Consider the following 14,653-nt stretch of genomic DNA (forward strand, 5'->3'; position numbering starts at 1 on the left):
TCACAGCTGGGCATCTTTGCAGAGGGCACAGACAGCACAGCTCCACTTGGGAGCCCTGGTGGGAGGTTTTCAGACATTTTTGTTTTCCTCATTAAACTTTTTTTTGTTTTATTTAATTATTTTTACAGTGTGTTATGTTATTTACATAACCAGAATCATATAACACTTTTATTATAAGTATACAGTCAAATAAATTTTCATCTCTCTTCTAGGTTAATTCAGTAGCAATTTTTTTTCTCTCAGCTATTTTTTTTTTTTTTGGCTTAGTTCCCAGACCAGGGATTGAACCTGTGCCCCCTGAAGTGGAAGTACAGAGTCTTAACCACTGGACCACCAGGGAAGTCCCTCTCTCAGTTATTTTTAACTTTTTCATAATTGTGCTGTATTGTCCTTCATTTTTTAATATGCTAAAATATTAAATAATTCTGAAATAAACATTTTAAAACACTAGAATATAAGCTTCATAAAATGTAATAAGAACACATGAATCAAAGAATAAGATTAAAATGTCAACCATGTGATTCATTTATGTTTTGTCAGATAATCTTCAATCCATCACGTCTTCAATTTGTGAAATATAAGAATTTAGATTTTCTGTGTTGATCAAGGTCACTTCTGCTCTATTTGCAGATGGACCAACCAGACCCTATTTAAATTGCTATTTATATTTATTAGTTAAAAAGTCACATAAACCATTAAAGTACAGTATATATTAAAAGGGGAGAACCTTTTAGAATAGTTAAACTAAATATAAGGTTAATTCAAGTTTCAATTGTTTTCACTGTTTTGTATGACATAGCATTTTAAGTAATAAAATTGAGACTGATATTTGTTATTTTAATTTACAGCTATAATAACACTTATTAGAAATATTATCTCTCTTTTATCAAACAAAAGAAAAAAATCAAATTCAATAAATAATATGCTTATAAATAATGTCTTTCAGTCCAAGACAAACATTAATTAAATAAATCAAAAATAATTAAAGGGTTTACAGTGAGATGAATAGATAAGTATTTTGATTTTTAGTAATATAATCTAAGGTAAGATGTGATGAGTGGTAGAGGTGAACACTGAATATAAAAGTAGTAATTAAATTCCTTACTCTTAAAAGAGGCAGTGTATTATTTTCATCACAATATTGCACACTGAACTCTACACAGCAATAGGAGAAAATCAAGTAAAATAGTAATTGTTCAGAGTAAAAGGAGAAAAAACCCAAATATGTTAGATTACTTGGAAATATACTGAAATACAATTGATAGTGTGGACATTACACATAGTAGGAGCAAAAAGTAGATGATTTCAGTAAGTGACTTTCCGTACTCTGATTCTACTCATTGAAATATACCCTCTATATAACATTTTCATAGTCGAGTCTTTCATCTTGTGTTTAAGGTTTTCTTCATTATAATTGTTGTTACAATTTTTTAAAAAGCATTTAAGAAAAAAAACTATACTACTTTGTGGTTACTACTTTTCATATTTGCCAAGAGGAGTACTTCAATGTTTACAAAGATCAATCAAATTTGATATCATTGCTAGAAACTCTTTTTATTCCATGTGATGCATGATAACTATCTAATACATTTGGTTTGGGGTTTTAAATTGAAGTTTAAAAAACTACTATGACTGTCTATAGGATATAACTGCTGAAGTATTACATTCAATTAAATTAACACCACATTGCACTCAATTGCTTCAAGTTACAGTGTGGACCTGCATTTTAAATTTCACTCCAATCTTTAAAATCAGAATCGTTTCCATTAACACTATTACAAGAACTACTGACCTTTTCTTTTTTTTTTTAACACCATTTCTTTTAAATGTTATTAAACTTTAAAGGTCTCATAACAAATGACAAGACTGCCATCTAGTGCTTCATGACTATCCTTTTAACATTTTTAAAAAAGGGTGAGAGTCCTATATAATAGATGAGCTGTCCAATATGGTAGCCACTATTCACATGTGCCTACTGAGTAACTTAAATGTGACTGATTTGAATTGGGACTGCCATTAGTATAGCATACAAACTGTATTTCAAACACCTAGAAGAAAAACTAAAAAAAAAAAATAGGTCATTGATGATTTTTTATACTGTGACATATTAAAATAACATTTTAGGTATGCTGAATTAAATAGAATATATTACTCAAAATGATTTCACCTGTTTAATTTTTGTGGTGTAGCTAGTAGAAAAATTTTAATTCCACATGTGGCTTACATTATATTTATTTTGGATAGCACTGATCTAAAGAAAAATCAGCTTAGTCTCAAATATAAAAGGCTTAAATATTAGTATATTTATTATTCCTAAAAAAATGGAATGTAATTTACTTGTGTCCATAATTGTAACTAGTTACTCCTTTGGGACACAAGAAACACTAAAGATTCAAGAAGAATCAATTAAGAATATCTAATTTTAAGAAATCAGACAAAAATATGTCTCCATAAAATCCAGGATGTTTGAGAGAAGTAAAACAAAATGAATGTGGAAAATATAGACAACAAGGATCAATTAAAAGACATAGAAAATAGATAATATAAACATCAGTAAAGAAAATAATTGCAAGTGGATTGAAACATATTAAATATGTTTGTGTCCATAAATTTACAACACAAAAACAACAAATCTAGTTGTCACCTTGGAAAGATATTAAGCAAACAGTTCTTTATTTTGAAAACCAGTAATTAATAAAAACAAATTAAAGCATTTATCATGCCTTTCCTATATGACTGTACCAATGAGAAAGCAAATACCTCGCATGAGGAAATTTGATTTTACAGAATTTTTTCAATCAAGAAATAAAGTAGTTAGAATACCAGCTTACAACTCTTAATCAACTACAATCTAACATTGCGCATCAGTCTCTGCTAAGAACATAAAAAGAGAGACTTGCAGGCATTACTTACTTCTGCTACATGAAGAACACAAACCCACCTGTGAAATAGTGTTTCCTCCAAAATCATATCTGTATCTGATTAAACCTCTAAATCAGGATTTCTCAGCCCCCACAATGTTGAAATTTTGGGTCCAATAATTCTTTGTTCTAAGGAGCTCTCATGTGCATTGTAGAATATATAACACCCTCTACCCACTGGAAGTCCATAGGACCCACAAACCACTCCTACTTGTGATACATAAAAATGCCTCCAAACACTGTCAAATGTCCCATAGGCTAAAAAATACCTTAGTAGGTTTTGGAATCTTTTTATGCCGCATTGTCAAGAAAATTAGAAAACATAATTAAAAGATGGTTTTAATAAGATTTACTTAATTGAAATTAAGAAAATTCTTACATAAAATACAAAAAGAATATAAAAATTGAACCATAAACTATGTAGAAAATAATATTAATAAGAAAACATATCAAATGTAGGCAAAACAACAATTATAAACTATAAAAGAGAAGGACATTACTAAAGACAAAACCTAAAACTGATGAACTAGAAAACAAAATCAGTGGAAAGGATGAATAAACCCAAAGCCAATGCTATAACATGGGGGGAAAAAAAGATGAACAACAACAAAAAAAAACTACCAATAAAGAAGCACGAGACCAGAGATCTCAGTTGAATTTAGCTAACCTTTGAAGTTCACTTGATATTTTTTAACTATTCTTGTTTTAAAATATATACACTACCAAATGTAAAACAGATAGCTAGTGGGAAGCAGCCACATAGCACAGGGAGATCAGCTCAGTGCTTTGTGACCACCTAGAGGGGTGGGATAAGGAGGGTGGGAGGGAGGGAGATGCAACAGGGAGGAGATATGGGGATATATGTATATGTATAGTTGATTCACTTTATTATAAAGCAGAAACTAACACACCATTGTAAAACAATTATACTCCAATAAAGACGTTAAAAAAATAAAACAGCAATCTTGTCAAATTCAACTTTAAAAGTTATTACCATAGTTACACAATATGAAGTTAGAAAAGAAAAACAACAACTCAAAGGTCAATTCATCAGAAAAAAATAATGTAAAAATATAGTCTGCATTCATTTATACTGAAAATAATCCTAAATAAAATATAAACAAATAATATTTAGCAGTATCCCCAAAAATAATATATCATAACTACGTTTGGTTTACCCCAGAATGAAAAGATGTCTAATTAATGAAAATCTATTAATTCAGCTTTATATATAACAAGGTAAAGGAAAAAGTCACTCATGATGAAATCTTGCAGCACACTAATATAGACAGGAATTTTCTTAACTTGATACAGGGAATATTCTATAAATTATAGCAAACTCTCAACTTGATGGCAATGTCTACTACCATCACTTTGACTCAGCACTGAAAGAGAGATCCCAACCATCCCAATAATGGGATAAAAAATTGGAAAAGTGAGGAATAAAAGTTATTTGCATGTAATATAACTAACTGTATTTAAAAATCAAACATTTATAAACTATTAGAATTAATAACAGAGTTCACTGACCTTTATGAATGTCAGATCAGTATACTAAAATGAAGTTCATTTTACCATATCAAACAAATAGAAAATGTAGTTTTAAAAGATACTATTTGAAATAGCAACAAAAGTATTAGGAAATTAGTATTTTACATATCTAACAAAACATGTTCAAGACACGGACACATGAAATTGAACTCAGAGTTATTAGTCATAATAGAAATGCAAATTTAAACCACAAGATACTACTAATACTCTAGAATGGCTATAATCAAAAAGATAGACAATATAAAGTATTGATGAGAATGTAGAAAAACTGAAACATATAAATTGCTAGTGGGAATGTAAAACGGTATATCCATGCTATAAAATCATTTGACAGTTTCTTGACCATAAGCGTATCATCTAACCTCCCAATTCCACTCCTAGGAATCTACCCCCCAAAAATGAAAGTATATAGACTATCTAAATGTCAGCATTTTTCTAATAGCCAAAGCCTAGAAATAATCCCAATGTCCATCAACTGGTAAATGGACCAAAAAACAGTGATATATCCATATAATGTGATACCATCCATTAATTTTTGAAACTAAAATTACTATACTAACAAAGTAAAATAGAAACACCTTATGGACATCTCAATTGAGGTAGAAAAAATGTATGACATAAAAATCATCCATTCTTGATAAAAATGCTCAACAGAGTAGGAATAGAAGGGAATTTCCTCAACTTAATAAAGGCATATATGAAAAGTTTACAACATACTTAATGGTGAAAGACTGAGTGCTTTCCCTCTAAGATCAGGAACAAGTCAAAAATAATTGCATGCTTATCATATCTTTTTACATGATACCAGAGGTACCAATGCAATAAGACCAAAAAAAAAAAAAAAAAGGCATCCAGCGAGAAAATGAAGTAATCAAATTCCATTATTTGCAGAACACATTATTGTCTACCTAAAAAAAGATACGATGAAACCTACAAAAGGTTTTTTTACCGAGAGATTCTGAAGAACTAAAAATCTCATACACTTTTACTGGAAATGTAAAATAATACAACCATTTTGGAAATTGTTTGTTTCTTGAAAGTTAAACATACATCTGCCATATGATCATTACCCAATAAAAGGATCTTTCAGTACAAAATCAGCACAGCTTTTTAGTAATAACCAAAATTGCCTCCCGGAAAAATCTATCACAAAATTCTATCTGTTCAAAATTTAATCATGATGAAAAAGATTACATCAAAATCCAGCTGAGTTTACTCAAGTTCTATATTTTGTTGCATGTTCAGAATAAGATCTATTGCTGTTTTACTCTTCAGAGTAGAAAAAAATGCACCAAATATAATTAGAGAACATAGCAAGAAGACATTGACTTTCTTAGCAATATATATGGAGTTAAAAGATTTAAAAATAGAAATGGTAACATATTAATGACAACATCAGTTATTCAATATGAATTTTATTACCTGCAAAATCACCTGAAACTAATAAAACAAACCAACTATTTAAAATAAAAAATACAAATACTTACAATAACATGTTCCTCTAAGTGGATTACCAACATAGCGATTTTCAGAGTCACATCTGTAGAAATACAAAAATCTCATTTACTATTAAGCAACAAAATTCAAAAGCCTCATGTTTTTCCTTCCAGCAAAAAAGTAATTAAACTCTACATTAAAACATCTTAAAAACTACTATTAATTGAAGTTTTAAAAACAAATCTTCAAAAAAATTAATGTAGAAAGCCTATATAAGGGAATGCATGAGAGAAGAAATAAATGGAAAAGACAAACATACACAAGAGGAATATAGGGAATGGGATAAAAGTTTGGGGGATATGTATTCTCCCTTAACAATATGGGGAAGAATTTTCAAGTCTGGATAAAGATTTAAAGACATTTTTAGGTAGGGGGAAAAAGTTGTGGGAATTCATAAATCACATCTTTTTCTTACTTCTGGTATTCTTTGAAATTAGTATATCTTTCCCCAGTTTCTAAACCAATGAATCTGTATTTTAAAAAGACCTCCTCAGGCTTCCCTGGTGGCCCAGTGGTTGAGAGTCCACCTGCCGATGCAGGGGACACGGGTTCGTGCCCCGGTCCGGGAAGATCCCACATGCCGCAGAGCAGCTAGGACTGTGAGCCATGGCCCCTGAGCCTGCGCGTCCTGAGCCTGTGCTCCGCAATGGGAGAGGCCACAACAGTGAGAGACCCGCATACTGGAAAAAAAAACCTCCTCAATTGTGTAATGGAGGAAAGTTTTCTCTAAATCATCCAGCCCTAAATTCAGGAGTTCAAACTCTAAATTCATGTAAGCAGATTATAACAAAATGAAAGAACACATGAGCGTTCAAACTCATGAATTCTAAGTTAAATTCTTTAAAATTATGGTTAACTATAGCAGTGGGAGAAAATCATAAGTATTTTGAAAATCTGTGAAGCCCATATTCTTTCAATCCTTATTTCTACAATTCAATTAAAATGACAATTAGTGACTAACAGATATATAGCTTGGCTTTGCATAATACTACTTCTTGGAATGCCATCCAAATTTAATTATTATAAAATGTACACAAGGGTAGTTGTATAAAGTGACTCAATATTTAAATTATATGCAGAATTTTAAAAGGTGAGAAAATTCTTCCAAAAATGTCTTTAGTTTTAGTAGAGTTACTTAGAACTGAGAAATAATTTTAATATATATATATTTTAAATAATGAAGGGTCGAACAGTTGAGAATAATAAAGTAAATAATCAGTTACATTCTGAATGCAATTTTCAGTCATGTGCTTGATAATTTTTTGCATCCACGAAAAAAAAATGAGTTGAAGAGTAAATACTTTTCTACAGTAACTACAAGATTAAAGTAGAAATATATAGCCCTTTATACCACTAACTTTATTCTCTGGAAAAAAGGAACTTAGGGGTAATCTTAGGTTTTCTGTGACTTCTCCAAAAGTTACTTTTTAAATGTGTGCTATATAGTAGTTTTTCTAGCTTTCGAAAATGATCATACTCATTACTGCTAGGTTAAGCACTTCAGAATCTATATTATTCCTATACTATTGTCCCTTCCTTTAGACTCACCTACTTAAATCCTATCACTTTGTACCAAGTATATACATAAAGGACTGATTTACAATACCGTTATAACTCCTTTTTCTCTCACAAAAAGTGAACTTGACTTGTTGCAAATGGGTTTCACAACACTATTTTTAGAACAGGAAAATATTCAACATAATATTCCCTGCTGTGTTATGCATGGTATTCCCTGTATATCTTACTGCCTAAATAGATGGCTTTCAAGTTCACATAGCAATCTAAGATGGATAACTTTGACAAATGACAAGGGATTTCAAGTACTTTTTAATTTATCTATGAGTTGACTTTAAGAGCTCCAATACAAACCTATTTTCCAATACGGAAGATATGAAGCTTTCATTTTTGTTATTAATAATTAGTTTATTCAAATTATATAATAATATATTGGACTGGAAATTATTCTAACATGTTTACCTTCAACATAATATAGTTTTTAAAAGGAATACTTAAAATTTTATTTTCTCCAGGGCTTCCCTGGTGGCGCAGTGGTTGAGAGTCCGCCTGCCGATGCAGGGGACACGGGTTCGTGCCCCAGTCTGGGAAGATCTCACATGCCACGGAGCGGCTGGGCCCGTGAGCCATGGCCGCTAAGCCTGCGCATCCGGAGCCTGTGCTCCACAACGCGAGAGGCCACAACAGTGAGAGGCCCGCGTACCGCAAAAAAAAAAAAAAAAAAAAAAAAAAAAAATTATTTTCTCCAAAACACACATTTTCTCAGAAGGATGAAATTATATGCTCTTGTTTCGGAAGTAACTTCTGCTGGTTTTTATAACTCAAGCTCAGAATTTTGACACAAATAAGGAATTAACACCACCTTGTTAAGAATTAAACTCAGAGGCTTTATAGAGTTCTTGAAGGTGTCCAATATAAAAACGACATTCTCTTTTATATTTTCAAACTCAAGAAAGCAAATTAGAAACATACATTGTCTAAAAGGTTTTATATTAATAATTATTGAAAGAATTTTGAATGTATCAAAAGTATTTTCAAAATATATAATTATGAGTTGAGTGAGCTTAAACACCAATTTTTGGTATTTTAATTTCAGGTATTATTTAAAGAAACACCAGTGCTTACAAACAACTGGGGAATAAATAGTTGCAGAGGAAACATAATGAAATTTTAGGCATAAAATTCAGCCTGAAAAACACAAAAGTAGATATAAATAAACTGAAAGATATTCCTCATTTTTCATTAGGCTATCTCAACATCATCAGGTTGTCAGTTCATTTCAATGACAATGGTTAATTTGATCTAATAAAAATTCTAATGAGCTTTAAAGGAGCTAGAAAAGTTGATCTTAATGTTCATATACAGAAATAAACATACAAGAATAGCTAGAAACAGCAATGAAAAGGAAGAGCTTTGAGGGGAGCTAGACTGAAAAGACATTAAAATATACTCAACATCTATAAAATTAAAACAGTATGGCATCAGTACATAAATAGAAAGACAAATGGTACAGAAGAGAAATTCCAGAAACAAAATTCCAGAAATTCCAGAAAAATCTAGAAATCTAGTATAAGATAAGCATAGTGTTCTGAATGACTGGAGTAAAGATATTCATCGTCTTAAATGGTACTGAGACAACTGGATGGCCATTTGGAAAAATACAGGATTAGACCCAATCCTCACACCGTACACACACACAAAACACTAAACATAACCATAGAAGTGATACCCCACCACCTTTGCTAAATTTTCTAGTTTAGAACCAAGTCACATGTCCTGCCCAGACTCAATGAAAGGGGATTATACAATAATGTGTGAATACCAGAAGGCAGAGATCAGTAGTAGTCACCTTAGGATCTGTCCACAATAATATTTTTGTTATACATAAAGTTTTTATTATATTTCAATACAATTATTTGAGATATGAATATGTACTAATCTAATTCGTATCATAAATAATTTGAGAAAAAGTATCTGATCAAATTCAAACTCTGATTATAAGAGGTAAAGAGAATATGAAGGGAAAAGTATAGATATAAATAATAATTCTTTAAACAAATTAATATTGTACTATATAAATTACATAAAAAATAATTCTGATATGTAAGCTAAGTAATGTTTTTAAAATTCAGCATCTTAAAAAAATTTAAAAATTAAAAAAATAAAATTCAGCATCTTTCTGTATAAATATTAGATACAAACATTAAAAGCCTCAGAAATCTTCTGCATGGCTTAATTAAAAACATAACGTCAAAGTATTTCTGTGTCTAGGCAAAGAGATAATCATCCTCTATTCCCACTAAGCAAACAGCCAGATCTTTTTATAAAACAGATTTAGGCTGAAATATTCATTAGGGACTTTGAAAGGGTAAATATTATCATTATATGTCACCTAAATAATGGTTAGCATTTATGTGAATGATCACATTACATGATAAGTATCACTTTCTAAAAAACAGAATATAAAATAATTCCACATTTCTAAGTGTTAAAATATAGCATTTCATTTTGTTCCTATTGATTTAAATATTTAAATATATATACATATTTTATCACAAGATATAATTTTTCTACTCAGAAGCTAAAAACAGGGACATCTAGTTGCTATAATTTTGAAATATCATAACAGATTATTTAAAACAGCTGAGAATCTGATAAATGTGTTTTTATGAAAAATTATGAAAGTTATACATAAGGTAAAACACCCTTGCTTTTGCTTTGTTCTTCCTCTAAAGAAACCCATAAAAATAATACCATATAATATAAACAAAATTATGATATTAAGTACTATAACAGTATTAATATTGACACCACACTTCTCAGACAATGTATCCTAAATAAACAAAAATTCAGACATGAAGGTATGGTAAATACTGAATAGAACCTGAGGAGATACAGGTTCTAGAATTGTAACGCTGTTTATGGATTTCAAAGTCCAATAATAATAAAGAGAAGTAACTAGGTAGTTGAAGACTACTAAAAACAGTAGGTTTTATTTTTTTAATGCTTAAAAGTATTGGAGAGCAAAAGAGTGAAAAATTACCAGGCCAGGATGCAGAGAAGAATGGACTCCCAGGACGTAGAATCATTTCGGGGATCCCTTTTTCGCCAATTATGAATAGGAACAGCATTTCACAGGAAAAGGATTGGACTCCAGGGCCACCAAAGGTTCATGAGTTTAGCCCCGAAGTGTAATCTTAGGTTTAAGGTCATAAAAAGGCCTTCCAGAGACTGCAGATCTACTTTGAACCATCCTTATTCCTGAAAATGATTAATGCTATGTGCCCTCAGACACAGAGCAGAATCAAATTCCCCTAAGATTTAACCCATGGTCTCATATTTTCTATAAATATATTTTGCAAATATGGTATCAGTACAAAATAAAAAAATAACTGGGCATGGAAATAGGTAAGAAAACAAGAACAGGAACCAGGAAAAACAAAGGATGATGGAAATAGAGCCATGGGAATTTAGATATTATCTAGGAAAAGCCAATGGCTTTAAAATAGCTATTATATTGGAGGAGATTACAGGCAAGATTAAAAATTTGTCTAAATTTTGTAAACTATAAAAGGCAATTAAAAACTATAACAGATTAAGAATAAGAATTTAGTCTGAAAAACTGGAAAATAGAAAAACAAGAAAATGAAAATACAATAACCAAAATTAGGAACTGAATGGATGAGATTAACAGCAAATTACACACAGTGGAAAAACAAGAGTAAACTGAAAAACAGATCAGGAGAGAGTGGAAAAATATGAAGATATAAAAGTTCTGGTGTGGGCTTCCCTGGTGGCACAGTGGTTGAGAGTCCGCCTGCCGATGCAGGGGACACGGGTTCGTGCCCCGGTCCGGGAGGATCCCACATGCCGTGGAGCGGCTGGGCCCGTGAGCCATGGCCGCTGAGCCTGTGCTCCGGAGCCTGTGCTCCACAACAGTAGAGGCCACAACAGTGAGAGGCCCGCGTACCGCAAAAAAAAAAAAAAAAAAAAAAAAAAAAAAAAAAAAAACTGATGAGTGATTAATTTGAAACGGTGAATAATTGTGTGTGTGTGTGTGTGTCTGTCTGTCTGGTTTTGGTATGAAGGAGATGCTGGTCTTACAGAAAAGAGTTTGGAAGTGTTCCTTCCTCTTCAATTTTTTGGAAGAGTCTAAGGATAGTTAACTCTTCTTTAAATGTTTTATAAAATGCACCTGTAAAGCTGTCTGGTCCTGGACTTTTGATTGTTGAAAGTTTTCTGATTACTGATTCAATTTCATTACTGGTAATTAGTCTGTTCATATTTTCTACCTCTTCCAGACTGAGTCTTGAGAGATTGTACATTTCTAGGAATTTATCCATTTCTTATAAGTTGTCCATTTTATTAGTGTATAATTGTTCATACTAATCTCTTACAATCCTTTGAATTTTTTTGGTGTCAGTCGTAACTTTTCCACTTTCATGTCTGATTTTATTTATTTACACCCTCTTTTTTTCTGGATGAATCTGGCTACAAGTTTACCAATTTTGTTTATCTTCTCAAAGAACCAGATCTTAACTTCATTGACCTTTTCTATTGTTTATTTTAGTCTCTATTTTATTTATTTATGCTCTGATCTTTACTATTTCTTTACTTCCATCAACTATAGGTTGTTTTTTTTTTAACATCTTTATTGGAGTATAATTGCTTTACAATGTTGTGTTAGTTTCTGCTGTATAGCAAAGTGAATCAGTTATACGTATACATATATCCCCATATCTCTTCCCTCTTGTGTCTCCCTCCCACCCTCCCTATCCCACCCCTCTAGGTCATCACAAAGCACCGAGCTGATCTCCCTGTGCTATGCGGCTGCTTTCCACTAGCTATCTATTTTACATTTGGTAGTGTATGTATGTCAATGCCACTCTCTCACTTTAACTATAGGTTTTGTTTGTTCTTCTTTTTCTAGTTCCTTTAGGTGTAAGGTTAGGTTGCTTATTTGAGATTGATTTGTTTTCTGAGGTAGGCTTGTATTGCTATAAACTTCCCTCTTAGAAGGGCTTTTGCTGAATCCCATAGATTTTGGACCATCTGGACCACTGTGTTTCCATTTTCATTTGTCTACAGGTGTTTTCTGATTTCCTCTTTGATTTCTTTGTTGATCCATTAGTTGTTTAGTAGCATGTTGTTTAGACTCCACATCTTTGTGTTATCTGTGGGGTTTTTTTCTTTTGTACAATTGCCCATTAAAATATGCAGAGGTTAGGGGCACCAACCCATTGCACAGTCAAAAATCCATGTATAAATTTTGACTCCCCCCCAAACTTAACTACTAATAGCCTATTGTTGACCAGAAAGTCTTACCGATAACATAAACAGTCAATAAACACAAAGTCTGTATGTAATACGTATTATAAACTATATTCTTACAATAGAGTAAAAAGAAAATGTCATTAAGAAAATCATAAAGAAGAGAAATTACATTTTACAGTACTGTACCCAAGTTATCAATACCATAAGTTTATGTCATCTGTTCACAAGATGAATCATCTATCAGTGCCTACATCAGTGTTGTCTTATATGGTACAAAGCACTGTAGATGTTGTATGTATTACTAACACTAGCCATCAGTAATGAAAAAATGTGAAAAAGAAATTTATATTTATTTACAAGTACAGCAATTCATGCTTTGATAACAAAAAATCAGCAATATGATTGTTTTATGGTAAAATGTAGTGTAATCAATAGGGCTGCTTCACAGTAGCTTAGCCTACACACTAATGAATGAATAATTATAAAATTTTAAAAATCTACAAACAATAAATGCTGGAAAGGGTGTGGAGAAAAAGGAACCCTCTTGCACTGTTGGTGGGAATGTAAATTGATACAGCCACTATGGAGAACAGTATGGAGGTTCCTTTAAAAAACTAAAAATATAACTACCATATGACCCAGCAAGCCCACTACTGGGCATATACCCTTAGAAAACCATAATTCAATAAGATTCATGTACCACAATGTTCATTGCAGCTCTATTTACAATAGCCAGGACATGGAAGCAACCTAAGTGTCCATCAACAGATGAATGGATAAAGAAGATGTGGCACATATATACAATGGAATATTACTCAGCCATAAAAAGGAACGAAACTGAGTTATTTGTAGTGAGGTGGATGGACCTAGAGTCTGTCATACAGAGTGAAGTAAGTCAGAAAGAGAGAAACAAATACCGTATGCTAACACATATATATGGAATCTAAAAAAAAAAAAAAAATGGTTCTGAAGAACCTAGGGGCAGGTCAGGAATAAAGACACAGACGTAGAGAATGGACTTGAGGACACGAGGAGGGGGAAGTGTAAGCTGGGACGAAGTGAGAGAGAGGCATGGACATATATACACTACCAAATGTAAAATAGATGGCTAGTGGGAAGCAGCCGCATAGCACAGGGAGATCAGCTCGGTGCTTTGTGACCGCCTGGAGGTGTGGGATAGGGAGGGTGGGAGGGAGATGCAAGAAGAAGGAGATATGGGGACATATGTATATGTATAGCTGATTCACTTTGTTATAAAGCAGAAACTAACACACCATTGTAAAGCAATTATACTCCAATAAAGACAATAAAAAAAATCTTTATGGCATACAGTATTACAGTCATATTTACAATACAGTACCAAAAACACTGTTACTTTCATTTAAAAACCACTCAGTGATGATAGGCTGATATGCAGTTTCTCCAACTATAAGAGAGAGAGGCATACTGTACAGTAAGGTAATTCTTTGAAAGCAAAGTTATAAAACAGTAAGAAATCTAACACATTAATTTTATATTAATATCACTCACTTTATGCCTATGTAAGGATAGACTATCCATTTCAATACAAGTCTTAAACACAATGACCTACATGATGAATACTCAGATGATGATGATGACACAAAAATGTCTCACACAGGGGCTTCCCTGGTGGCACAGTGGTTGAGAGTCTGCCTGCTGATGCAGGGGACATGGGTTCGTGCCCCGGTCCGGGAAGATCCCACATGCTGCAGAGCGGCTGGGCCCGTGAGCCATGGCCGCTGAGCCTGTGCGTCCAGAGCCTGTGCTCCACAATGGGAGAGGCCACAACAGTGAGAGGCCCGCGTACCGCAAAAAAAAAAAAAAAAAAAGTCACACACAGTTCTTGTCATACAGTTATTACATTTTCACAGGAA

The 14,653-nt window shown here is 32.3% G+C and overlaps 1 protein-coding gene across 3 annotated transcripts in view; it reads right to left on the minus strand.

The window, feature by feature from the left end:
• The window catches only part of ATRNL1 (attractin like 1), a 742,727-nt gene that overhangs the window by 516,655 nt on the left and 211,419 nt on the right, over window positions 1-14,653 (minus strand). For all 3 annotated transcript variants that reach the window (XM_033841823.2, XM_073793921.1, XM_073793922.1), the window contains exon 21: window positions 5,960-6,012. In XM_033841823.2, the coding sequence (XP_033697714.1) occupies window positions 5,960-6,012 (53 nt within the window). The remainder of the gene's footprint in view (window positions 1-5,959; window positions 6,013-14,653) is intronic.

The sequence above is a fragment of the Tursiops truncatus genome, chromosome 16 (genome assembly GCF_011762595.2).
Source record: "Tursiops truncatus isolate mTurTru1 chromosome 16, mTurTru1.mat.Y, whole genome shotgun sequence".
Lineage (NCBI taxonomy): Eukaryota > Metazoa > Chordata > Mammalia > Artiodactyla > Delphinidae > Tursiops > Tursiops truncatus.